This window comes from Nymphalis io, chromosome 18, assembly GCF_905147045.1.
Source record: "Nymphalis io chromosome 18, ilAglIoxx1.1, whole genome shotgun sequence".
Taxonomy (NCBI): Eukaryota; Metazoa; Arthropoda; class Insecta; order Lepidoptera; family Nymphalidae; genus Nymphalis; species Nymphalis io.
In genome coordinates this window covers 2,098,759-2,125,461 of record NC_065905.1, presented here as the reverse complement: position 1 = coordinate 2,125,461, position 26,703 = coordinate 2,098,759, and the positions used below count along the sequence as shown (strand labels likewise).

The window sequence follows — 26,703 nt, the reverse complement described above, 5'->3', positions numbered from 1 at the left end:
CATTTTTAGGTAGGCATTACTAAAAAAAATTAGTAAGTAAGTAACAGCCTGTAAATGTCCCATTGCTGGGCTAAGGCCTCCTACCTTTTGAGTAGAAGGTTTTATTTAGATTTTATTCCAATACGCTGCTCCAATGCGGGTTGGTAGAATACACAGGTGGCAGAATTTCGTTGAAATTAGACACATGCAGGTTTCCTCACAATGTTTTCCTTCACCGAAAAGCACGAGATGAACTATAAACAGAAATTAAGCACATGAAAATTCAGAGGTGCTTGCCCGGATTTGAACCCACGTTCATCGGTTAAGATTCACGCGTTCTTACCACTGGGCCATCTCGACATAAAAAAAAAATTTAAAATTTAAAAAAAGAATTAAAATAAAATAATGATAGATGTTTAAAAAATTTATAATCTTTTTATCACGATTATATTTCTTTGTATACTTTATATTGGTAATATTTTTAAACAAAATGAAACAAACGGTTGCATAGTGGGAATATTTATTATGAGAGAAATATATGTACTACTTGAGTTTAAAGATTATATGAAAATTGATGAATACAGAGTAAATATTGAAAGATTGAAAAATACTTAAATATTAAATACAATAACGATATTTTAAAATACGCATACGATCAATATCAACAGACTATACAAAAATATATGACTTATTAAAATTACCGCTTTAATTTTTTAATAAAGCAATTGTCGAGCAAACATTTTGTCGTTCATAAATTATGAACGTCGTCGATAATATTTTCGTAAAGTCTGTTGGGACTCCCAAGTACGAACTACACTACGAAATGGACTCTATAAGAAAGATAAGATAAGGAATGGACAAGATTTACACCATCTGAGACAGTATACGCCTATAGACGTCATAATAATTACTTAGCTATTATATAGACTCTAATGTATAGTCCCTGAAAGTGTTAATGAAATACATGATTACATTTAAACACTATAATTATCTCTGGATAATCTCACTATAATGATATCTCTGGAAAAAACGGTCTGCCGTTTTCAACCACTGCGACCATTCTTAAAGGAGATTAGCCTTTGCGCAGGAGTGTTATAATAGTGCTAAATAAGTGATAAGTATGTCCGAAAACACCTGTGCACTCTCTATTATAGACGCATAATCCGATGAAACGGCCAACACTCAACCTGAGAGAATTCAGGTAGTTTTACGTGATTTTAGAGCGACGAGAGTGTAAAACGGACAATTTGTACACTCCGGGATATTACCGAGAAAAAACCTATTATATTTTACTGGCCGAAACCAGGCTTTGATGATTTGATCACGGAATCTGCAGTCGTATAAGTTAGCTGCGAAACCATTATGGCTAAATACAGGCAGTTTACAATTAAAAAATTCATTTTGATTTTCTTATACAACAATATTCTTATAAATAATGTAAAAAAAATAGTGTGGATTTTCGAAGCACCGTTTTTGGCCAAAGAATTGTTTTTTATCATACATATTTAATATAATTTTATCCATGTTTTGACAATAAAAAATATTGCATTGGTCATATTACACTGAATTATTTTAATATAATTTTTAGAATTATCGAAAAAATATTTAATTCGCGTCAAATACAGGAAATAGTGTACAATTTTTATTTTATTTTATATAATATATAATTATCGCATTACAAACGACAATAGCTGACTATGATATTTAAATAAAAATTATTTTTAAATTGATTATAAATACGAACGCGAAACGAGTTCAATGTCAGTAATTGTTATACATTTTATTCTTAGCAAAATATTTTAAATACCGCAACATTTCAATTCATTGCTCTAATTGAAAAAAAAGTCATATTTTATTAGTTAAAGAAAACTTTGATTGGAGTTATACACCTCCAAATGGCAAATGGGCCAGCTAATAAGTGTTCGCAACCGCCTATAGAGGTCGGCACTGTTACAAATACACTTACATCGCCAATACGCCACTGACTTTGGGAATTAAGTACCCTTCAAACCGGATTACAATAATACTAAGTAGATCAAGCGGGTAGTATCTACCGTGACCGGCTTGCACAAAGCCCTAACATCAACTAAACCTACACACATATACTATGACCGAGTTATATTTAACATATGAATCTCTAGCCTATATATAAACTCACTACCTAACCTAGAGTACCTCTTTATAACGAATTACTACAATAATGAAGTCGCATTGGATATATTCAAGTTTTAACCGAGTCCAACGTATCGATAGAATTTCACTTGTGATCGCGACTGTCCATATTATATTATATGAACTATATTAATGTAACAGCCCGTTAATATCCCATGGCTGGGTTAAGTGCTTCCCTTTTCAATACTGTTTGCTATGAATACAAGAATTATAAATGTACATGAAAATTCATTGCCGCTTGCTTCCCGTGTCCTACCATCTCGTCTGTTGAATGTATAATTGATTCGATGCCACGATGTATTCAATGTATAAAATACATCGCGATAGTGTATAATATACAGTCGCTATACATACGTTACAAGTGCGTACTAAGTACATTATACAAAATTGATATAGACCGCATGCGATATAAACAGCTATGTAGTTTGATCTTGATTACTTCGAAGTGAATACAATTGTTAAACACTAATGATAAGTTATCTTAATAAAGTACAGAGTAACAGCCTGTTAATGTCCCACTTCTGGGCTAAGGCCTCCCCTCCCTTTTGAGAAGAAGGTTTGTTTAGTTGAGTTTATTTTATATTATCTTAATACAATGAATGAATATTGCAAAAATAAAATAATAGTAATATTGTATGTATTTAAGTCAGGCAGGCAATGAGATTACGATGGTGGTAGTAGCCAAAATACCTGCTAGTGTGGTGCACGCTATTGATAGCGTCTAATGACACACACGCACAAACAATTCGATGTGTTTGTGACGTTTACAAATTCCTAAGCGATAACATATATTCAATTCTTTAGAATACTAGCCAGAAACTGCACAGAACATTATATAGAGCAAAAAACACAAGTGTACTCCCACATTCTCATAATTCGGGAAACCCGACACGGTCGGTGAGAGTTCAGGCACTGAAAGGGGGGTTACTAACACAACCAACTTCCGGACCCCCCGCCCCCGCTACTATATAATATTATTATCTTTTATCGCAATACGGATCAAATTACAAGTTCATCGTTCAACTTTTCATTTTTAATTCGATTCAATTAAAGTTTGTGCCATTTTGGGATACAGATGAAATTCTTAATACAAATATAAACTTGAAAGTTTTTTTTTATATTAAATAGGAAGGTGGACGAGCATATAGGCCTGATGGTAAGTGGTCACCAAACGCCCTTAGACATTGACATTGTAAGAAATGTCAACCATCGCTTATAGCCAATGCGGCACCAACCTTGGGGACTAAGATTTTATGTCCCTTGACAAATATTTTTGTCATACTACGAATACATAGACTATTCTAATGGTTTTTATATTAAATGTATAATATTGCATTGTGTACATTACATGCCCACTTTTTTTGTACAATTTCTACAATTTCTTTTATGTATATTTTGAAAGGTTTAATTTGCCTCAACTTCATATTTTTGTCATCAATATAAATAATATTATTTATCGAATTGAACTGATAAAAACATTATACATAAATACTTATTATTTCCTTTTTTTAAGTACCTTTTGAACGATGTATATTGCTCATAAATATTCGATAGACTTGAGATCTTTTTCGATTTCTGTCCGAAGCACGACAGCGGAATATTATTGGTGCGTCATGGTGTAAGCTTCGAAGTCTTAGCTACCGTCCCAGCCTACAGGTCCACGTTGTTGAGGTTGGAGGCGGAGTGCGACGGCAGGTGGTCGGCCAGCAGCAGCGTGCCGATGGGCACGACCGACTCATCGCGCTCACGCAGTTTGCGCATCTCGTTGCGCAACTTCTCGAGCACGGCGTAGTTGGGCTCGTTGTGGCGCGCCTTGTCCTGCAGCAGCGTGATCTGCTGCTCCTCCAGCTTCTTCTCCTTGCAGCTCTTGACGGAGCGCGACCCGTACAGGCGCAGCAGTGAACCCCACGAACGCACGTGAGGGTGAAGCGCCTGCAGAAATAAATACGTCGATCGAAATTACTCTATGTACTATTTATATTGTACTGTGTACAATAAGCGACCGGATCGAGCCGGATTACCTGCAGGATGGCCTGCGAGGCGCGTTGCTTGGCGGTCTTCTTGTTCTTGCACACGACGGTAGCGCTATGCTTGCCGACGCGCATCGTCAGCTCGATCTTCTGATACTCCAGCTTCTTCATCTGCACAGAAACGACACGAATCAGCCTCACCAGTGGGCGCGCGTGCGGCGCTAGTGCACGCGTGTGCGTGCGTGTGTACCTCGGTGTTGACGTGCCAGTCGCCGGCGCCGAAGTTCCGCAGCAGACAGGTGAGCAGTATGGCGTGCGGGGAGGGCTCGCAGGTGGCCGCGCAGAACTCCGCGATGCGCGGGTCCTCAATGCCGACGTAGTCGAAGAACTACAGACGTACGTAGTTTTACCGAACTTCGATTCGCACAATTTTTACAATCAATATATCAAATGGTTGAAGAATTTTAATGTAATACACACAATATATTTTATTATTATTTAACGTATAGTTATTGAAAATAATATAACTAATATATAACAAAATAATTATAAGAAAAACTTATACAAAAATAGTTTCAATGACATGTGACAAGAAACTATTTATTTACTGTATGACATTTTATAGTATCTCTTTCTCGCGCGTAGTTTTTTCTTTAAGATCGATTTCTCACTCGCACGATGTGTTGGTCTATTACGTTATTATATTACGTTCACGAGTTAATCATAATATTCAAATACGAATACATTCCTGTATTTAAATATCAAACTAATTATTTAAGTAGAGGAATTTTTACAAATTGAATATGAATGTAGCCATTTTTGTTTTCAACGTCGTCTTAACCCCTGTGCGATTAAACAAAGTAAAATAAGAGTGCGGAAATAGATACATATGGCTCCTACTTTAGTTAAGCTAATACCGACGACGGGCGGTACTCACGCTGAAGTCGGGCTCCTTGGGGTCCTTGGGCTGCGCGGCGCGCTCGGGCTCCAGGTACTGGCGCATCTCGGGGATGAGCGTTTGAATGGAGGCACGCGCGGCGGCGTACTTGGCCTGGCGCTTGCTGGAGCCGTGGCCCACGCCGTACTGCATGCCGCCGATGTACACCGTGGCCTGGTACGGCGACGACGCGTTTTCCAGTTGCTTGTACTCGTACACGGGCTGCTTCTGCAGCGCGCGGCACACGTACTCGTGGAACTCCGACAGGTAGCTGCAGCCGTTCATGTTCATCACCCAGTCGCGCTTCGCCTTCCCGCCCGCGCCTGTTCGGGAGCGAGCGACAGTTTCATTGCGATCCAATCAAAAGTGAGTATACGGGATATTATACGTGTGCGTGTGAGTAGTAAAGAATACATTACCGTTCTCCTGACCCGAGGATGTCGCGGGTATCGTGATCAGCTTGGTCCCCTCTGGCAGCTTAGGGTATTGCAGAGCCTTCCTCGCCTTCGTGTACTTACGTCGGTCCGCCCAACGGCTGCAGAAGTGAACCAAACTTTATATATGCCCCAGTCGAAATATTAGCAACGATTAGTTGAATGAATATTTGTGTCTTGTCGTAATAGTCTGTTCTGTCGCTGGGCAGGGCGCCCTTACCTCGAGGACTAGAGCACGGAGCTAACTTTAACATGCAGTTCCATTGAAATAGCTAATTTATATTGATCTGTTCTGATGAGAATACTTTGATTATCGTAGATGTCATAATTAGCCAGCATACTTAATTTATTAAGTATTCGATAACTTATAGGCAAGTCTACAAGTTATCGATTGAACCACGACTCTTTTATTAGTTTCTTTTTCTCTCTCTCTCTCCATTCACTTGGCTATCTCGGCTATACACATTGGTATGTCTAGACTATTTACATAATCTTATGCGCTAATATCCTAATAATAACTTCATCGAACAATTGGAATGGAATGGAAATCTTCTCACTCACTTGAAATGCATAAAATTGACGGTCTTAAACTTGAAAAGCGCTTTGCAGTAGTCGTGGATCTGCTCGGCCGTGAGGTGCTGCGTCTTCCAGCTCGTGTCTACGGACTCCACGCGCGGCGCCGGCATGACGCGCCCGTCCGGCAGCTGCACGGCGCGCCCGCCCACGGCGCCCATTGCGTTCACGGCGCCCGCGGCACCCACTGCGCCCTCCATACCCATTGCGCCCACAGCACCCACTGCACCCTCCACACCCATTGCGCCCACAGCGCCCACGGCACCCACTGCGCCCTCCACACCCATTGCGCCCACAGCGCCCACGGCACCCACTGCACCCTCCACACCCATTGCGCCCACAGCGCCCACGGCACCCACTGCGCCCTCCACACCCATTGCGCCCCCAGCGCCCACGGCACCCACTGCGCCCTCCACACCACCCATTGCGCCCCCAGCGCCCACGGCACCCACTGCGCCCTCCACGTCCATTGCGCCCCCAGCGCCCACGGCACCCACTGCGCCCTCCACACCACCCATTGCGCCCCCAGCGCCCACGGCACCCACTGCGCCCTCCACGTCCATTGCGCCCTCAGCGCCTACCGCGCCCCCTGCGCCCCCTGCGCCCCCTGCGCCCATTGCGCCCACTGCGCCCACGGCGCCCTCTACACCCATTGCGCCCATTGCGCCCACGACGCCCTCCACGCCCACCGCGCCCTCCACGCCCTCCGCGCCCACCGCGCTCACGGCGCCCTCAGCGCCCTCTGCGCCCATGGCGCTCACAGCGCCCAGAGCGTTTCCGTTTCTCTCGGCCGTTTCCTCGTCGTTTTCCGCTTTGATCGTGTCGAGGTTCGGTATCTCTTTCTGTTCATCCGATATAATAGCCGATCCATCGTCGGTCGATTCCTTGTCGGCCCGACCATTGCTCTCGTTCGGAATGTCCTTCGACCCAGCGTCACTCTTCCCGATTGAATGCTTGAACGGACACTTGCCCCTAAAGCCAGACGTCTCGGAGCTTTCATTCGTAGATTCGCAGTTGTCAATAACGACTTCCATTTTAGTACCGGGTTCTCTATTCTCGATATCACTGAGCCATGTTTTATTTTTAATCTGTTCCTCCACTCGACGATCGATTTCTTTCTGCTTCTCCTCCTCTTCTAAAGCGCGTCTATAAGCTAGACAAGGTATGGCGCTGATGGGAATATCGTGTCGCTGTAATAAAATTAAAACATTAAAAAAATATATGAAATTAATTTTTAATTAATTAAAGCGTGAATAATTTTTACTTAGTATTCAATATTAATGTAAATTCCTCTCACCCGAGTGTTACCCTTGCCAAGAAAATATGGTTTCGCCAAAGTGCAAACCCGCGTAGGTCGATGCATAAACAAAGGCATACCACTATAATGTCGCACCATCATCCAATCCAAGGGAAGTATTTCGAATTGATTAATACCTTTCTCTGTAAAACACATAATTTATTTATATATCTAGGAAAAAAAACCACCAACTGTTTCTCTCGTCGATTCTCTTCAGGTCAGTCCGAGGTTTCTTTCCGAACCGGAAGTAGATTTTTTGCCATTTTTGACAATTATATTGAATAAAAATTTTGACTTTGGCTAAATAATATACACTTAAAAGAAAGTCACTATTTAATCCAACCCGAGTCCTTTATAACTTACGTTTTAAGGTGCATAATTCATAACTATTTTCATACTAAGCATTCGGTAAATATTCTAATCTTATATTTCAATCGAAGAAGGAGTAATGATAAACAAACTTTAGAGTTACATATTTCATAATTGCTAATAGCTCTACTGTATTATGCTCAACAAACAATTCTTTATTTACTATATTATAACACTATTCTACTTAACAACACAAACAATAACATACATTATTCAAGATCACAAGCCATGGATTATTCAAAATTACACTATTCTATATATTTAATACCACAGATAACTCAAGATTACGACCAATTATGTCAGTTCAATTTAACTTAAAAGTTATATATTTCGATTTACTCCTCCTGTGATTGAAAAGGCTATACATTAATTTGTAAATTGGTTTTGAAGTGTCTTTCATTACCTTCCAGGAAGATTTTTGTGCGAGTTACGTATGGTTTATCTTTAGGCTTACGAGTTCCTTTAAAGTCTTCCGGCAAATTCTCATCTAACATCTTCTCAATTTCCTCCTCGGGCAATTCTTCAGACTTGCCTATAAAATAAACTTAATCCTAACATTTGTTGTATCGATAGAAACAATAATATTAACTAATTTACGAATTTTATTTATTTAAAAAACTATGTTGAAGCACATACGTAATTTTTAGTCTATCATATTTGTTTTATTTAAAAAGCTGATACGTTCCAGTTGATAAAACAAATATAGCTTAACCGAAGATTGTAGTTCCAAACTGGATAAGAAACTGAGTTATCATGTGATGAACGTATGTATTCTTCTCGTGCTTGACCGTTAAGGAAAACGTCGTGAGGAAACATACACGTGTCGGATGAAATTCTGTCACCTGTCTGTCAAGTCTGTATGCAGAATTGCATTGGAGCAGCGTGATGAGAGTACTTGAATTATTAATATTAAAGGATAAATAAACAAAACATCTAACTAATAAGAAATGTGAAACCGGATTAGCGTTATATTTCGACCCAAGTACCAACCATAACATAGCAATTAAATTCTTGTAAACTATTCGAGAAAAATATATAATATTTTTTTACTGATAGGTCAGTTAATACGTCGAAAAAAATGGCATATGTTAACCGAGGCCGATTGTTAGATATTGGGGTGAATGTTTAGCTTGCAATTGTCGACCAAGATTTATTATGAGTGTTCTTCGCCGTTTTAAAAAAGGGTGTCAATTTTGTTTCCTTGCGAAAACTCGGTTCTCCCACTTGATAGGATTATTGCACAACACATAATATAGTAGAATGTCTTGTACAGTATATATTTTGTGTTGTGAAATAGTGCCAAATAAATACCTTCAGAAGTATCAGAATCTTCAGCATTGCTGTCTCCATCATTAGACTTCACTTCATCGAGCACTTTGAATTCCTTAAGTTTCTCCAACTCCTCGGGAGTAACAAAATTTTCATATTTATTATCAACCTTAAACTTCTCTTCCGTTGCCGGAACATCTTCACCTAACTCTAGATTATTTTCGGTAATATCAGCACTACTACTTCCATCTTCTAATTTTTGCCTTTTGGCCATGGGTTGAATTACATCCATTTCTTCACTCATTGTCAATTACTTTCCTAAAAACATGGTATAGTTTAACAACAAAATATTTTTTGTAGACCTACAGTTGATTACTTATTACTATCCAAAGCTTAGCCGGCATACCGCACTACCGATTGAGAAGATTTGCAATTAAAATCACCAAACCGCATTGGATCCACCAACCCGCATTGGAGCAGCGTGATAGAATAAGTTCCAAGCTTTCTTGACAAAAAGGAAAGGAGGCCTTAGCCCAGTAGTGGGGCAGGCTGTTAATTATATTTTTACTTTTAATTTTTTACAGATTCAACTATTATTTATATTACATGTTTGTCGTATTATTTATTTTTGTTTTCAATCGTAATAATATAAATAGATTGTTTTGTCTTATATAACGATAAAATAAATAATAATATTTATCACTATGTAAAACAATTTACAAAATTAAATGGAATACGATTATTTTATTGTATTATTAATGTATCGACAAAAATGTTTTTAAAATTCTTCTATCATCTCAATATTTTTGTATTTTTTTTAAATATTCACTTTCTTTTTTTACCATGTTGACTATATTTGAAGTAATTTTAGAACACCTGTAAAAAAGTAGAAAATTACCTAAATACTGTAATTGATTTTTGATTTACTGTGTACATTTGTGCTACTTGTTGATGTTGACAAATTAATAAAAACAAATCAAACAATACAGATTGTAATACAATAATATTTGACGCTTACGCTTATAACAAATTAAGTTAAAAATCAAAAAATAATATGCAACTCATATTGTATATAAAAATGCGAACAAAATATATTATGCGACCATAAATAGTATAGTAATCGTAGCCTTTTCTAATGACACGAGGAGTTTGACAAACAACTTTTCGAATCGAGATCTTAAATAATCCAATTATATAATGATATTCTTTATATAATTGCATTTTGAACGTCAACAAAACAATGTTTAACAACAAATCGCATTATATGTAAATCGAAGTTTTTTTTATGCTTTCTCCTTCTGCGGTTGGAACAGGCTACACGTACATTTGACTCTATTTTATTTATATGTATAAATACCTTTCTTTTGCACGATTATTTAATTTTACGAATCGAACTTAATGTACACCTAAGTTTATGCAGCAATAGTAGTATTTTTTTTTTATTAGAACTTATTTATAGTACACAACATATAAATAATCTAGAATTACATTGTATAAAACTAAAAGGACACAGTCAAATACACAAAAAAAAATGTATAACGAATATTAAATTAATTACAAACTTTAATTTAAACCATGTACTACAATGACTTCAATGTAAATACTATTATATTGTCCAGTATGTACTTACTGTGTGCAAAATTTCTGCGAATACGGTAGAGATAAAAAGTAAAAAAAAAAAATGTCACATAGTAACATGTAAAAATTAAATAAAAGCTTATAATAAATGTAACAACAATTAAAGACCATATTTGTTAATTATTAATGTTATTTATAAATAAAAAACAGATACTAAAAAAAAAATCCTAAAGCTTTATAATTGAAATGTAATAAAGAATTCTACTGTACTTTTAAAATAATTCCAAAAATTCATTAATCTAAACATTAAAATTCGCACGCATAACCCAAGCACAACTTACTCAACTTAGTACCAACATAGGCATGACAGAGACAGGGGGTATCGCTTCGTTACTCACTCACACGCGTTTTTTATTTTAAAATGTACTAATTATATTAATTTAAATGGCATGTTATTAATTAAGTATGTTTAATTTTTTTAATTATGTGGTATTTGTGTATTATAAAATAGGGATTTTTTTTGTAAGCGCATGACAAACGCGCGAATGTGTGATGTCATGTCGATGACGTAGGCTCTCACGGCATCTTGTTGTCCCATGGAATGGACCGTACGAGTATCGCCGATGAGTCTTCTAGCGCGACGATCCACCGAGTCCAGGGCTAATAATAAACTGGGCCATCCCACAAGTGATTGCAGTAATTCAAATTGCAGCAATACATAAACGGACCAAAGTTTAATATAAATATATATATATATATTTTAAATATATAAGCTAGCGCTTGACTGTTATCACACCCAATAGAAAGTGATGATACAGTCTAAGATATTTTATCTACAGTCTAAGATTATTTTATTCTACCGCAAAACAGCAATACTTGATATTGTTGTGTTCCGGTTTGAAGGGTGAGTGAGCCAGTGTAATTACAGGCACAAGGGACATAAAATCTTAGTTCCCAAGGTTGGTGGCGCATTGGATATGTAAGCGATGGTTGACATTTCTTACAATACCAATGTCTAAGAGCGTTGGTGACCACTTACCATCAGGTGGCCCATATGCTCGTCCGCCTTCCTATTCTATAAAAAAAAAAAAAAAAAGATGGAGCGCGCTTGTCTAGAAGATGCCTGTTCACTCTAGACTTGAAGGTAGATATATATATTGCTAATAAAGCTGTTCAGATGTGAAGTATCGCTTCACCTTGTTTAGGATGCCAATTTATGGCAGCGACTTTAGCAAAAGAAGCGAAACTAGCCCACCTGTCTTTTAGCTCTGTATATTAATTAAGAAAATTTAAAAAATATAAATACTAATCATGATTTTACTATAGGAAACCATAAAAATTTTTGCATAACGATAATTGCTTTTATAAAACCCTCGAATTTTATGAGAACTTCATGAAGATCATTATGTTCCATCGAAAATTGAAGCCACGCCCCAAATATTCACGATAACGGAGCGCTTTACTTAAAAGCGTGTGAAAAGCGAACTACCAACTAAGAAACAGTGTCGTGGGTAGTTAAAAACAATCCGATAGGTGGCGCTATTGTATAAAATTATTATTATTATTGTTTAGTATCGAAAAAATAAAAGTATTTACATTCGTTTATTTTATTTCTATAATAAATTAAATACACTTTATTGGCACGATTTGGACCTAAGACAATACTTATATTGAATTATAATTAAAAAAAAATTGTATAAAAAAACAAGTACAAGCAGAGTCAATAGAGAAATGGATCTAAAATGGCGTCGTTTATCATTTTTCTCACTCGCGCCCTATTGCTATCTCACTCACACACGCGGCAGTACTGTACTAGCGCCATTACAAGCAAGCGAACTAAGTCAGAAATCAATAGGATCAGAGGAATGTGACAATGCCGTACGTATCGCCGTCAATAAAGGGATGCCGCTCAGACGATATAATAAGAATAATAATATCCTGGGACATTTTTCACACACGGCCATCTGATCCCAAATTAAGCTTGTACAAAGCTTGTGCTATGGAAACCAGACAACTGATATACTACATATACTACTTTTTTTTTTGTAAATACATACTTATATAGATAATTACACCCAGACTCAGAACAAACATTCATGTTCATGCACACAAATGTCTGTCCTGGGTGGGAATCGAACCCACAACCTTCGGCGTGAAAGGCAAGTGTTCTACCAACCACGCCAACCGGCTAAAACTAAGACGATACTATGATATGTAATTAATACTCTATATATCATAAATAGAATATTCTATACTGATCAATATTTGTTTGTTTTCTGTGTATTTTGTATTTTAAACATATTTTTAAATAACATGGTTAATAAATTAGCCTAATTTTACAATTCATTATTATATAATTATATTAATTTAAGTTTTATAGCATTTTATGTTTTTAGAAGCAGAAATAAGAAATCGATCCTAAACACATATTTAGTATTATTTTATTAACCTCTCCCTCGCTCTTTATTACCTGTTATCGACAAATCATTTTTCATAATAATGCATTTGTATCTACGCAATTATAAATCTACATAATACAATAAGTACTTAAAATCAGTACTAAATGAATGAGACAAGACATTAGGTCAAATGTCGAGCGGAATTGCAGGCGAAAGCTACTAGTACTCTTTGTGCTAACTCTACTGCTGTAATTGCAAGTACAAGACCCGCCATTTTAGAATCATTTCTCTATTGATTCAGCTTATACTGTCGTAAATAATAAATGTTATCAATTCTTGTATACGTTAATCTTCCTGATATACCCGTTAGTGATACATCTTTCGAATAAAATCCAAAAGCTTACGAAGGATATTTTAAATGATCAAAAAACCGGGTTTGATCTGGTGCTATCCGGGCAATGCGTAAAACCAAAATGATAGGCAAAATTATTACTTTAATCGAATTTAGCTCGCGAGTTAAAAAATTCTCTAGAGTTAATAATTTTATTCATTTTAATTTACATTATCAATATTATATATTTTTTGTTTGTTGCCCATTTCTCACAGCTGTCCAAAAAAAAAAACAAAAAAAAATTTGTAAAGATAAATGTAAAAAGAAACTCATCTTTATTCCACCATAACTTTTAAATGCCAGAACAGATTTAGATGAGTATGAGATACGGAATATCGTTAGAATTTAGTTACATCATCCCGAGTCACTGGCAACAAATTCATTCATTAACTTAGAACACTCTTGTTTTTTATTTTTAAAGTAACAAAATGTTTATTCACAAACTATATAATTGTTTACAGTGAAAAGCGATATCCGCCTATCAGCGCATCCTTGCGATATTAAATTCTAGGCTTTCTGATAGGAGCCTAGAATTTAATATTTTATATAACATAAGAATAAGTTGAGTAATTGATAATACAAAAACTATATTTTTTTATCAAATTCATAACAATAATATATGATAAGAAATCATATGTTATTGTTAACAATTTGACTTTACTGAGATAAAAACAATGGATACTTCAAAAACTTATAACAGAATTGTTATTAAGAAGTTAGTTTACATTTTTTCTATGGAACAAGTTTTTAGAAAACGTGTAAAATAATTTTGAAAATACAATCAATTTTAAAATATATATTTCTTTATTAGAAATTAAATGAACTGTTTCTTTTTTATCTCAATAGAAGTCTATTTGGCTGATCTCAGCGTTTTTCAACTACAGAGTTAACATTGTGTTCATACACAATGTTTTCTCATATTTACCTATATATATATATATATATATATCTATTGACACAAAACATTCGCGATAATACAGGGGGTACAGGGTAACAAAAAAAAGGACTTTATTAATACACAATATACATTATAAAAGTTATTATAAATTAAAAAACAATTTCCTATTACATACTTAAAAAAAAATACACAACTACAAATTCTAACTAAAAAGATTTCTACAATGATTTCTAAAGCCACTGTACTATCTAATTAATTAATATACTTAATAAAATGTTTTGTCTAATGAAAAAAAAAAAAAAAGCAAGTATATGAACATAATTTCCCTTCGCTCAATGAATTATCCACTTCTGAATGAATACTTCAATATTTTCTACTTAAGTGACTACATACTATTGAAATAAATATATCTAATTTTCTTCTCAGTAATTGATTTAGACTTTAATTGGTCCGATTTTTGAAAATCTACTTTTTAATGTATCCTCAAACTATTTTTTTTTAATTAATGCTCGACTAAAATAATACATGATTGTAAGTACTGATGCAATCTAAGATGTAATGTGCTTGCCCAGAAGATGCCGATTTAAGCTTCATTCAAGCAATGTGAATGGGTGGAATAGTGGAATAGCGGTGAGGCTCTCACAGCACCTAATGGATGATGGTAGAGGTTGAAGTCATTAAACTGAGTATCTACAATTGAAAGGGTAGTGATGGTGTGTTCAAATCTCCTGTGTGTGTGTCAATTTTATGACATATCTCGAGAACAAGTATTTTTCTTGAAATGGAGTACTTCAATTTATGCATGATTTTATATATAGAACTTTAGTTTGTGTAAATCTTCTATAACTAAAAAAATGGAAATAATTAAATGTTGTATACCAATTGAATAACTATTCTAATTACTATTTTATCTACACAAGCTTTCTAAAGATTATATAATTATTATAGGTTTATTAATTTAAAGCATCTTGTTAAGAATATTGTTTATGTAACAGATGAGGGCTGGATACCTCATGTTCATTAAATACTTTTTCTTCTAATCCACAATGCAGTCACATTGCCTATTTGTAATATATACATGGTATAAGGTAACCTTCAATATAAAAGTTAAAATTGACAGCAGATCCTCATAAAATAATCTAAGTGGAGTAAGGTCTATGTTGTAAGTGCAGTTTCTTCAATCAGAGAGTAAATATTTAGTCTGCAGTGGAATTTATTGAGTGATGTGAATTTCTAAGATAATACAATATATATATATATATTGTATGTATTCAATTGTGTATGTACCAAAAGCTTGATAGATTTGAATTGTTCAAAATTTTGATAATGCTTAATAAAGAACAACAAATGTTTAACTCAATAATAAAATAAATTAATTAAAAAAAAATATGTTTATGAATAAAATTAAGTACTAATGATATCATGGCTTAATTTTGCATTTTTATATTTTTAATATTGTGGCTCATCAGACACACTGGGATGAACAGCTTGTACCTATCTGATCTACTTTTAATCTGTGGTCCTTTCTATTTTGAAGTATTATAATGTGTGTAACATTGGACATTTTTTTTTTTTAATAAATATATGAACTGTAATTAGAGTTGCCAACTTTGGGGGTTTTGCCATAAATTTGGGGGTAAGTCAGATGACATAGGGTATTTTTCGAGGCAACATTTTTTTTGGGTTTTTTTCAGGGGAACATTTTTAGAGGAATTGTCTCATAGTATTTACTCTTCAGTTCAATTTAGGTTAATTTCAAGTTTGCTGCTGTTTGCAGTACTTGCTTTACCTTATTTTTACCTAATATTTATTTCAATTCATTGGTCAGGGGAAAACGGAGGGATTCCAAAATGGTGCTAGGAGAGGATTCTTTTCATAGGTCGACAACACTGAGTGTAATGAAAATAAATGATGCTTCTCACATTCATACTTATGAATAAAATGCTATTCTAACCACAATAATCACATTAGTTAAAGCAATTCGCAAAATATAAGCTTTTTTTTTCAATGAATCCTAATGAGCAGTATTTTTTTAAAACATAATTGCTAGCTAAAATACTATCATGAAAGTTTTAAAACTTTTTATTGATATTTTTAAAATTGCTTCTCCATAAATCCTGTTATATTATAAGGGTAGCTTTATAAGAACAAACTGACAAAAGATTATCCACAAGTAACGATAGCGTAAAAATTCAATGACTATTAACAATTGAATTTCTCCCATCGCTAAATGCAGACATTCTGTGTTGCTTTGAGCGAACTACCCATCATATTACAATGAAGAAATTTAGCGAAGTTGCGAGAAACTGACTTTGACTATAATTAATACAAAGTTCAGTCTTTTGCAAAACCGCCACAAATTAAGATCGTCGATGTTCCCGAGAAGAATCGGTCAGTCTCGTGAGTCGTGAGCCCTGTAAGAATCACACGTCAAAGCATAATTTTTGCAATGTGGTCAATGGCGACATTTTGTTCAAGAAAATAAAATATTATTTATTACCAAATTTCCAAATGACCGCATTGCAAGATTGGGAAATTTTATTTTCTTACCTGTTCACGTAAGCCGCCTTACACGTAAAAGATATGAGTTTAAAAAATTGGTCGCCAAGTCACTGTGTTGGCAAGTAACGCCTAACACGCAATGCAATTGTTCTTTTACAATCGAAAGCTTGATATATTAGCTTAAGAAAATGAACAATAAAATATACTTTTAGATTTAGACAAAGGAAAATGCAATACTGCAATTAAGAATACAGGATAATGGCTTACCGAATTAACACTGAAGCCCGAATGTATCACAGAAAATTTAAATCGATATTTAGCAAATGTATTTTTTTCACGGCTCTGGATACGAGTCTATTAAGCACTTTGTAAAAGAGCAGTAAGTGCTGCCAGTAGTCAATAAAAATGTATTACTTGTATAACCGGTACAAAACTCATAAAACACAAATTCCCTAATTGAAATTTAAATATAATTTACATTGCGTTACTTATCATAAAAAATGTCTAATATGTTCTCTTAAGACCGGAAAAATAGTTTAGGGATGTAACACTGCCCCCGGGCTTTTGTAGTTAGCACTTTTAATATTTTTTTATTTTCAACTATTTTAAATTTCAAGATTTTTTTAACACCTAAATAATTTAAATTAGACAACTGCTTGTGACCACGAACACTGCAAAGTGCTTGAAAAGTCAGAAAAAATGTTAAAATATACACGATAAATCCGTGCATAGTTGTTTAATTCAATTTTCACAATCCCGAAACCTAAGAAATCATTACCGTAATATTTTTTGTTTTCGGCCCGCGGCACCATGACTAACGCGTGTTGGTGGCCCCTATAAAGAAAAAGTTGAGTACGGCTGGTGGCTTGGTGGTAAACATTTACCACCAAGTGCCAACATGGTGACCTTGATCGCAAGCTGCCGATGTTATTTTTCCAAATCCCGATTCACAGCGATCGTGAACTAACATCCATCAATCAAGAGTATTGTTAAATCAAATAACTGTTGGCAGCAGATCGTTAGCGCCTGTCTTAAAGGTTCGAAACTAAAGATCACCTTGGTGGGAAGGGTAATACAGGTCGTTGAGCCTAGCTCAGAAATCATGGACTTCATTATAATTTGTAACTTTTTATGTGAATAAAGATTATTTATTATTATAATTAAGGGTGGTTTCGCACTGGGTAGCTTTGCTTTTAATTTATGTGAGTGAGTGTGGACTATGAAGTGGGTCAAGAAAAAGTATCCTTGTATATAAAAAGTGTCCTTCAAAATGTGATCAAGCAATTAATTTTTACAGGCTAAGTAATCGCCTAATAATTCAGAATGTTCGTAATAACAATCTTAATGCATTGAAGAAATGCATTTCAACGTAAATTGTTAATCTTGAAGACGATTTGTGAAAAACGCCGTACCTCCAATGGTTAAGGTGAAAAAATCCTTAATGGCTGTTTCGATATACATGATATAATATAACATATTTTTATATATGTTATTATATTATATTTTTTTTATATTTTAGTACAAAAAAAGATTTTTTTATACTTTGGAACTATAAAAAAAATAAAAAAATGACCCAAAATTAAATATTTATTTTTAAGTTATATCACAGTATATATAAATTTGTAAGTAATGTGCTCAGCTAGAAAATTATTCTGTTTTAATACAACTTAGTATACTACAAATAAGTATTATTAGAAGAAAAAAAAAACTGTATTCTATGAAGCTGATATTTTTAAATGAGCAAGCGATTTTTTTACATGGTCCAACATTCATGAATATTTATTTACAATAATCGCTTACAAACTATCTTTCTGATGAATCTAACACAATTTTATTGCGTTTTTTGGATCCAAGCCAAAATAAAAAACGATTCGTAAAGGTAATTTCGTATTCTTTTTTTAAATGCCTCACAATCAGTGTTGAGGATTTTTTTCAATTAAATCGTTTGTAATGAAAATATCTGACAGTTATCGCCTTCGTCTACGCGGCTTAGCAGGCGCTTGCACGGTGACGCTGGAGGACGCGATTTCCTCTTGCGTAGCGACTTCAGTCTTTTCCAGTTGTCCGCGAGCCTCCACGAAGAACATTACGTCGCGTACCTGTTCTTTGAGATCTGCCACCTTGTAAATGAATTATTGTAGTTATATTTAGGGAATTCGGTATGAAATTATTTAGAAATTATAGGGTTCCATATTTGAGCTTGTTAGAAATAAAACAGTAAAATCATCAAGCATAAGGTGCCTATAGTGTTTTGTGACGCTAAGCATTTATTAATTATGTGTCTACAGTAACAGCCAGTTATGTCCCACTGCTGGGCTAAGGCCTCCTACCTTTTGAGTAGAAGGTTTTATTTAGAGTTTATTCCAATACGCTGCTCCAATGCGGGTTGGTAGAATACACAGGTGGCAGAATTTCAATGAAATTAGACACATGCAGGTTTCCTCACGATGTTTTCCTTCACCGTCAAGCACGAGATGACTCATAAACATAAATTAAGCAAATTAAAATTCAGTGGTGCTTTTTGTGGATTTAAACCCACCATCATCGGTTAAAATTCACGCGTTCTAACCACTAGGCCATTCGGCTATTCTCGGCTATATATTGTATGTAATTATGAGTACAAACCGTCAACTAATAAAACATTAACCAATAGTGGTGTTAATCGCTGTACAGTTATAGTTAATTTTAGCGGTTTCAACACCATGGGTCTAAGTGTGAGTGTAGGTACCTCGGTGGCGAGTTCCTGCTCGCGCGCGTCCGCTCGCTCCTGCCACTGCGCGTGCGAGCGCGCCATCGCCGCCGCCAGGCTGCGCTCCTCCGACAGCGCACTCTGCAGTGTGGACACCCTGGGCGGAAGTGCAAGTCAACCCATGGCAGAAGAAATAAATTGTTGGAATTCTTCTGCTAGAGCATAGAAAGACTACGAAATATAATAACACTGCGACTAGTGCCGCGACAGTTCGTGGCGCGCTGAATCCCCGCGCTGGAGCGTAGATTCTGCCTCACCGTCCGAGTTATCACACGTTAAATAACGTCCATATTCACTCGAACGTCGTTCTTGGTCTTAATATAGTAAATTAATTTTAATAAAAATGGTCAATAATATAGAACTCATTCAGGACGCCGCTCGGCCACAGTGATTTTATCAATTTGGTTTTTGTATACACAAATTTGAAATTACCAAACGTCGTGTTCAAAGAAGATATTTAATACATTTCTATTTGGAAACGAAATTGATAAACGTATCATTTGTGTTGAATTATAAAGATTTAAAAAATATATAAAAATAATTGTCAACAAAAACATAAATATCAACTGCATTCTAATTAATTAATTAATTACTAAACAAAATTCGAACGGTCACTACCGGCGGACGGACAGATGTATGTTTTTCCGTTTTTGGGTTACATTCATTTGAAATACTTTGTCCAATCGTGATCTATCGCAGACATGTCTCTATTTATAAAAACAGATTAAAAACTCCCGATTTAGGGGAGCGGCGGGAGATGGTGTCAACGTTGAAATCGCGCCTTTAAGGCCGGCCAGGAGAACAGGCGCTCACTTGGCGGTGAGGTGGTGCAGGCGGCGCTCGAGCGCGGCGTGGTCGCGGCGCAGCGCGGCGAGCGTGTCGCGCAGCGCGGCGGCCTCGGCGCCCGCGCCCGCCGCGCGCGCCCGCGCCGCGCACAGCTCGGCCGCGCGCGCGCGCTCCAGCCTGCGGGCGGACGCGTTACTTGTCGTGTTTGGTAGCGCGGCCGAAACTCCGTCGGAGCGAGTCTTAAATTTCTTCTATATCGCACGTCTGCTTGTTAAATTCTAGCGTGTCGTAATAGAAACGAGAGCGACGCAGAAACTTAATATAGTATATGTGTGTAAAAAAAAACCTCGTATAATAACACAAATTAAAATATACATGTACGTAACTGTTCAATTTATATGCAGATTAGATTAGATGATTTAAAAAAAATATAAATTCGACGGGCCGGTTGGCGTGGTTGAGAGATACTTGCCTTTCACGCCGAAGGTTGTGGGTTCGATTCCTATCCAGGACAGTGGGCATGAACATGTCTATTTGTCCTGAGTCTGAGTGTAATTATCTATATAAGTATGTATTTACAAAAGAAAAGTATTATTGTAGTAAGCTCTGCTTAGTTTGGGATCAGATGGCCGTGTGTGAATAATGTCCCAGGATATTATTATTATAATTTGGTTCGTGAGTTTTAACGGCTGCATTTTTTCTGAGATTGACGCGATGCACAACGACTTGTAAACGATAAACCGTTTGATGAAACTGTCGTAAATTTGTATACCTTATCAAAATGGTTTTGTATTAAGTTTATAGTAATACCTCAACACTGAAAATCGACATCTTGTCGAATCGTACACGTTATACTACGATTTGTTTTAAACGTGAAAAAAATAAGAAATCTTATTATTATTTTCTAAATTATTATCATCAAAACCAATTTCTTCTTCGACAAAATATTCAATAGTTTTTTTTTCTTCTAGTCACTAACAATGCCAACGTCACCGCATTCACGTTGGATGTAATATCCAAAATAGAGAAGGCGATACTGACTCCGCGATCCTCTCCTCGTAGTAGGAGCGCTGGCCGTCCAGCTGTCGCGTGAGGATGTAGGTGAACTCGAGCTGCGCGTTGTCCAGCTTGTCGTCGTGTGCGGTGCCTTCGGCCGCCACCAGCTTGCCGTCCGCCTTGTTCTGCACGAGGCGGTGCACGAAGTTGTCGCCTGCGGGGAGCGGACCACGCCTGTTACTGACGACGTTCACTTGCCTTACCCCATACGCATTTTAATATTTTATGAAGTATAATACGATATAAAATAAGATTCCACTGGTAGGAGAAGTAAAGATATTACAACTTTGGCCTAGATTTGCTGTCTCACCATTGATCATCAATAATCTGTGGTATTTATTATGGATTTGTGAAAAAATAGCATATTGAAAATACGTTTAGTCCAGAACTTCGGTAGTAAAATTGAAATGGATATAAATAGTTCAGTGGATCCGGCTCGAAGGACCATAAAGATGATATGATATTATTCATATATTTAAACTATGCTAATACTAAATGAATGAGACGCGTTCACCGTGCTATCGGCTAAGACCTAGTCTACTAAGTAAAATAGTTAAATTTAAGTGATATTATGGACGCGCCTAATTATCACCCACTCAAATGAATATCTTAGTTCCTAAAGTTGGTAGCGCATTGTCGATGTAAAGGATGGGTAATATTTCTATCAGTATCCTCAAGTGTCCTCCTGAGCAGTTTCGATCACGGCCAGTCCCAAGAGAGTTTAACAAGGACATGACATATTATAGTGCACAAACACAGATACACTTTATTCCTTCATTCTCATAATCCGATAGGGAGATAGTTGGACACGATCACAGAGTTCGTGCGCACGAATGTAGTCACTAGACCAAATATATATTAATCATGAACTGTTTACAGTACATAATAAAGCCGAACTATTAGCATCATTTAAAATATGTAAATCTAAAGTTTGTTTATCTTTAATCCTCCTGCAATTGGAATATAATATACAACATTTTATTGATATTAATATATGGATTAAATAAAAACTTTGAAAAGGTTTTTTCATAAACAAACTTATTATGCTATACCTGCATAATCCCAAACTCTGTTCGAGCCGAGTTGTAACGCGTATGTGTGATTTGACGCCTGAAAGTGTTTAGCGGCATGTCCCTTTTCGTACCTGCAATTATATTTTGTTATTATTGAATATTTAGTGAAATCAAAACCGTTTATAAATTTTAACACGTTGGTTGTATTAAGTAACGAGTGTTTTGTAAAATAATTACCTATTAGTAAAGCATATTTTTTGACCATTTGAGATATTGTTTATAAAGAAAACTATCCAGGAATAAGCAGTTAGTATTATGTTACCTGTCACTAATAAATAATTGATATTGTAATGCAGGCTGATGGCGTAAGTATAGGAGAGATATGTTTCCATATCCCAGTAGGGGGTGGACCCAACGGCGTTAGGTGAAACTACAATTTTGTGAAATTACTCCCTATAGTTAACGCAAGATAAAAAAACTAATAGCGAAAGAGGGAAAAGGTAACCAACCTGCCGCAGCCCACGTGTCCGCAGATAAGACAGATCCACAGCGAACCCGCGTCCAGCCCCTCAGCCGCGCCCTCGCCGCCCTCTCCTTCGCCCGCAGACGCGCACTCATCCTCCGCCTCCACCGTGTCCTCGCCCTCTACAAAGACATGCTTTAGAGCCAGTGAACAACCGCAGTATACATAGTATAAATATATCAGTGTAGATATCAAAACGTAGGAATATGCAGGTCACGTACACGAGGAATATGAATAATGACACACTAATCTATTTAGTTCTGAGTGACCATTGTCGATTTAATTTAAAACGTTCAACACATGGCGCCAAGCCGAGGTGGTACCTCTCTCGCTCTCGCACTGCTGGCAGAGCGCCCGCTCGCGCGGCTCGGGCGTCTGCGCGCAGCGACACACGGGGCAGCGCGCGTCCCGCCAGCGCACGAGGCACTCCGCGTGGAACGCGTGCGCGCACTGCACGCTCAGCACGCCCGCCACGCTCTCGTCCATGCGCTCTGAATCACATGCGAGACATCGACGACATTTTATTTATTCGATTTAAAAAAAAACACACAACAAATGTTTATTAAAATATCAAATAAACAATAATATATTGACTCATTTATTAATCTGACATATCATTAGACTTACTACTTTTAAATTCAAACATATATTTATTTCATAAAAACTAAAACACAAATCATACCCAGGCAAACAGGGCAAGTAGGCAACTCAGTGTGCGAAGGGGGTGCAGCTCCATGACGAGCCCACTCTACACGAGACACCCAGGCCATGTGGCACAGAGCTTGAGGTTCCAGGCTACTGTAGGGTACACCCGAAAATGCAGAATGGAACTCCCGTGCTGACTGACATGTTCGAAACCTAGAAACGATAAACATTATTTTTTTATGAAATAGATAGTCGGACAGGCAAATAAACCACCACCGCCCTTAGACATTGGCGCGGTAATAAATATTAACCATTCCTAACATCGCCAATGCGCTTTCAACTTTAGAAACTAAGGTGCATCCCTCGTACTTACACTTGCTTTCTCACCCTTCACACTGGTACAGATCCATAACCGTAACAGCCTGTGAATGTCCCACTGCTGGGCTAAAGGCCACCTCTCCTCTTTTTGAGGAGAAGGTACAGAACAATACTAAGTATTGCTGTTTTGCAGTAAAATATGTGAGAAGTGAGTGGTACCTACTACCTACCCAGATAGGCTAGCACAAAGCCCTAAAACCAAGTAAATGGCAACATTTGAAAACTTGAATTATTATTGTGTAGCAATGGGAAACCATTTTCAGGACATAAACCTGTAAAAATCATCATATAATAAATCATCTAAACAGTACAATAAAACATTTATTGAATGTGATATATTTCATCTCTCCCTTAAAAAATTCAAACTGCAAGTAAAAGAAATATTATACTCCCAAGAGCCTTAATTTACTCATGCATTTTTAATTAATTATTTATAAATTGATTATTTATTATTAAATTATGTTTTCTTGATTTAAAAAATTAAATTTATATTAAATTAAATTATATAAATGAATTATATAATTTCATGCACCTATTAAATATAAAAAATGTCTTGTTTTGTAATTACTTATGATTAATTTATAAATGGAAACTGTTTTGGTTTATGAATTGTTTTATATTTTTTATTTTATTGTAATTATTTCACTGTTTGTTTCCTGTACACTAAATAAATAAATAAATAATTGTAAATAATTTAAAGATAAATTTTGCCTTCCCCATAACAAAAGCGCTTTCTTTTTAATAAAAGTGTTTGCGTGATGTATATTCAAATATAAAACAAGTTGCTGAAGGATAAAAACAGGAGAATAAAATAATTAATTTTATAAATTAATTGTGTACAATTTTATGATGTTTACGAATTTTAATTATGTATAATAATAAATGTAGTTGTATTTTAATGTAATTTTATATTAATATTATTATGTAGAAATACATTTATAATTATATATTTTTATTTTTTACTTAATGTAATCATTGCAAAAAATAAAATTCATGCTAAAAAAGCATGACAAAGTACCATATAACACAGTTACACAATTTGACCTCTTTATAAATTATCACCTGTATCAGTAAATAAAAAAAAATTATTGATTGAAAGAAATTAACAGCAATTCACTACATAATTATAATTTGCCTAGCAGTTAACCCGCAGCTTTACTCACGTAATAATTCACAGCTGTTTCATTAGGAACAAATTTCCAAAGCTTTTCTTCAGAAATGAAGGAATTTCTTATAAACTTTCATCCCCTTTATCACTAACTTAGGGGTTAAATTTTAAGAAATTCCTTCCTTAGTACTAGCCTGTGTAAAAGAAAACCTATATGCAAATTTTCTTGGTGCTTGAATTTCAGCTTACTGAGATATATTAACAATCATAAAGTTAATTAAATACTAACGTAAGCAGGGCCATGTAGTGGTCAGGAGAACCATCTCGTAGTACCCTAACATGTGATATATCCTCCTGGCAAGCTGCAGCAAAAGCCAATAGGTCAGCAGCTCCTAATGCACCAGGAACTGACAGCAAACACAGGGTCTTAGCTTCTTCTGCTTCCTTTAATTCACTGAAAACAAAATTTATTTTCAAATATTTAGGAATTAATTAATTTTATTAATAATAAAATTATTATAAAATATATAATATTAATAATCATACTTTTCCTTATACAAATGGAGGACACCTTTTGTAACTTCTACTAATGGGTTACCACAAAAAAAGCTGATGGTGTTATCATCTTCAGATGTGCTACCCTCTAAAGGAGACCTGCGTGAACTTGTAGGTAATATCCCGGAAACGCTGTTAGGTCCCATAAGGACACTGGCATATGTCTCCACAGTTATGGTCTTTGAGTCACGAGCACCTCTATCTTTTTTCTTCTGTTCTTTAGCTAGTTCTAAAATAGAATTATTTTGTATTTGTTTGTGTATTATTGCATTGCTAGTATTAGATTAGTAGAAATTAATATGACATGAAATCGAAGGTAGATTATAAATGGTGGGTTCTTTGTTTTCAAGTGTATGAAATATAGCTAAAGTCAAGGCTTACCAACTTCAACTGGATTATCACCCATTTCAGTCACTTCTTCGTCTATTTCTATCCGTAAAACGCACAAAGATACAGACATTTAAAAAACAAATCTAAGTGTTTCACAACAAAGAACTACTGTCAAGATATAGCATCGCTTTCTAGTTTTTATTTATTTCACGAATAAGATTATTTCGATTGTATTACTTTTTACCTTATCAGTACAAGTAATTTTATATATAAATAGTGCCAATTGCGACCGAGAAATATATAGAGCTAAACAACTACTGTAGAACAGTACAAATTAAATAAGTTTACTATATTTTAATAGATGACAGATGTTCTTTAGAACTGAATTTTCATGTTCACATTATTCGTTTGAAAATGCCTGTAGGTCTCTATATATTCTTACATTGTGTTACCTTTTTAATATGATAGCATAATACGTCAAATTCGTTGATAACTTGCCTTCAAGTTTCCATTCTAAGTTGTCACGATCAAATTGAAATGTTCGCGACAGACATTCGTCAGTATTTATTTGTTAAGTTAAAAAAAAACAAGATGTCCAGGCGAGTTTTTAGGGGGTAAATTTAATGAGGGGGATATTGTACATATCTGGCAATACTTTTCCACAAAAGTTATCCTTTAATGTAACGTATATATATATATATATATATATATATATATATATATATATATATATATATAGCACAATCTACTACACTTATGTATAAAATTATTGTCTCATATCTATCTAGGCAT

At 35.6% G+C, this 26,703-nt stretch overlaps 2 protein-coding genes across 3 annotated transcripts; both read right to left on the bottom strand.

The window, feature by feature from the left end:
• Positions 1-1,397: 1,397 nt before the first annotated feature.
• On the bottom strand, positions 1,398-17,024 carry LOC126775614 (microprocessor complex subunit DGCR8). The gene is made up of 11 exons (XM_050497662.1): positions 16,817-17,024; positions 9,043-9,318; positions 8,135-8,263; positions 7,363-7,505; positions 6,972-7,255; positions 6,054-6,317; positions 5,478-5,593; positions 5,059-5,381; positions 4,372-4,509; positions 4,173-4,292; positions 1,398-4,083 (listed from the first exon to the last, which is right to left on the bottom strand). The coding sequence occupies exons 2-11, from the start codon at positions 9,302-9,304 to the stop codon at positions 3,802-3,804; spliced, it is 2,061 nt and encodes a 686-aa protein (XP_050353619.1). The 5' UTR covers positions 9,305-9,318; positions 16,817-17,024; the 3' UTR covers positions 1,398-3,801.
• Positions 17,025-18,343: 1,319 nt separating this feature from the next.
• On the bottom strand, positions 18,344-26,304 carry LOC126775534 (BRCA1-associated protein). Of its 2 annotated transcripts, XM_050497548.1 has the most exons (11): positions 25,963-26,304; positions 25,573-25,810; positions 25,316-25,480; positions 23,578-23,753; positions 23,219-23,386; positions 22,882-23,017; positions 22,412-22,503; positions 21,345-21,513; positions 20,331-20,480; positions 19,497-19,614; positions 18,344-18,888 (listed from the first exon to the last, which is right to left on the bottom strand). In XM_050497548.1, the coding sequence occupies exons 1-11, from the start codon at positions 26,039-26,041 to the stop codon at positions 18,736-18,738; spliced, it is 1,644 nt and encodes a 547-aa protein (XP_050353505.1). In that variant the 5' UTR covers positions 26,042-26,304; the 3' UTR covers positions 18,344-18,735. The 2 variants fall into 2 exon arrangements, with proteins under 2 accessions (XP_050353505.1, XP_050353506.1); XM_050497549.1 differs by lacking the exon at positions 20,331-20,480 and having other exon boundaries at positions 25,963-26,303.
• Positions 26,305-26,703: the final 399 nt, after the last annotated feature.

Coding starts and splice junctions, on each gene's coding strand:
- LOC126775534 (XM_050497548.1), bottom strand. CDS start 26,041: ATGTCTGTATCTTTGTGCGTTTTACGGATAGAAATAGACGAAGAAGTG. Junction 25,481..25,572: donor CTCCATTTGTATAAGGAAAA/GTATGATTATTA, acceptor TTTTGTTTTCAG/TGAATTAAAGGAAGCAGAAG. Junction 23,018..23,218: donor GCAGTGCGAGAGCGAGAGAG/GTACCACCTCGG, acceptor ATGTCTTTGTAG/AGGGCGAGGACACGGTGGAG.
- LOC126775614 (XM_050497662.1), bottom strand. CDS start 9,304: ATGAGTGAAGAAATGGATGTAATTCAACCCATGGCCAAAAGGCAAAAA. Junction 4,293..4,371: donor ACTGGCACGTCAACACCGAG/GTACACACGCAC, acceptor GTTTCTGTGCAG/ATGAAGAAGCTGGAGTATCA. Junction 4,084..4,172: donor CCTCGCAGGCCATCCTGCAG/GTAATCCGGCTC, acceptor TTATTTCTGCAG/GCGCTTCACCCTCACGTGCG.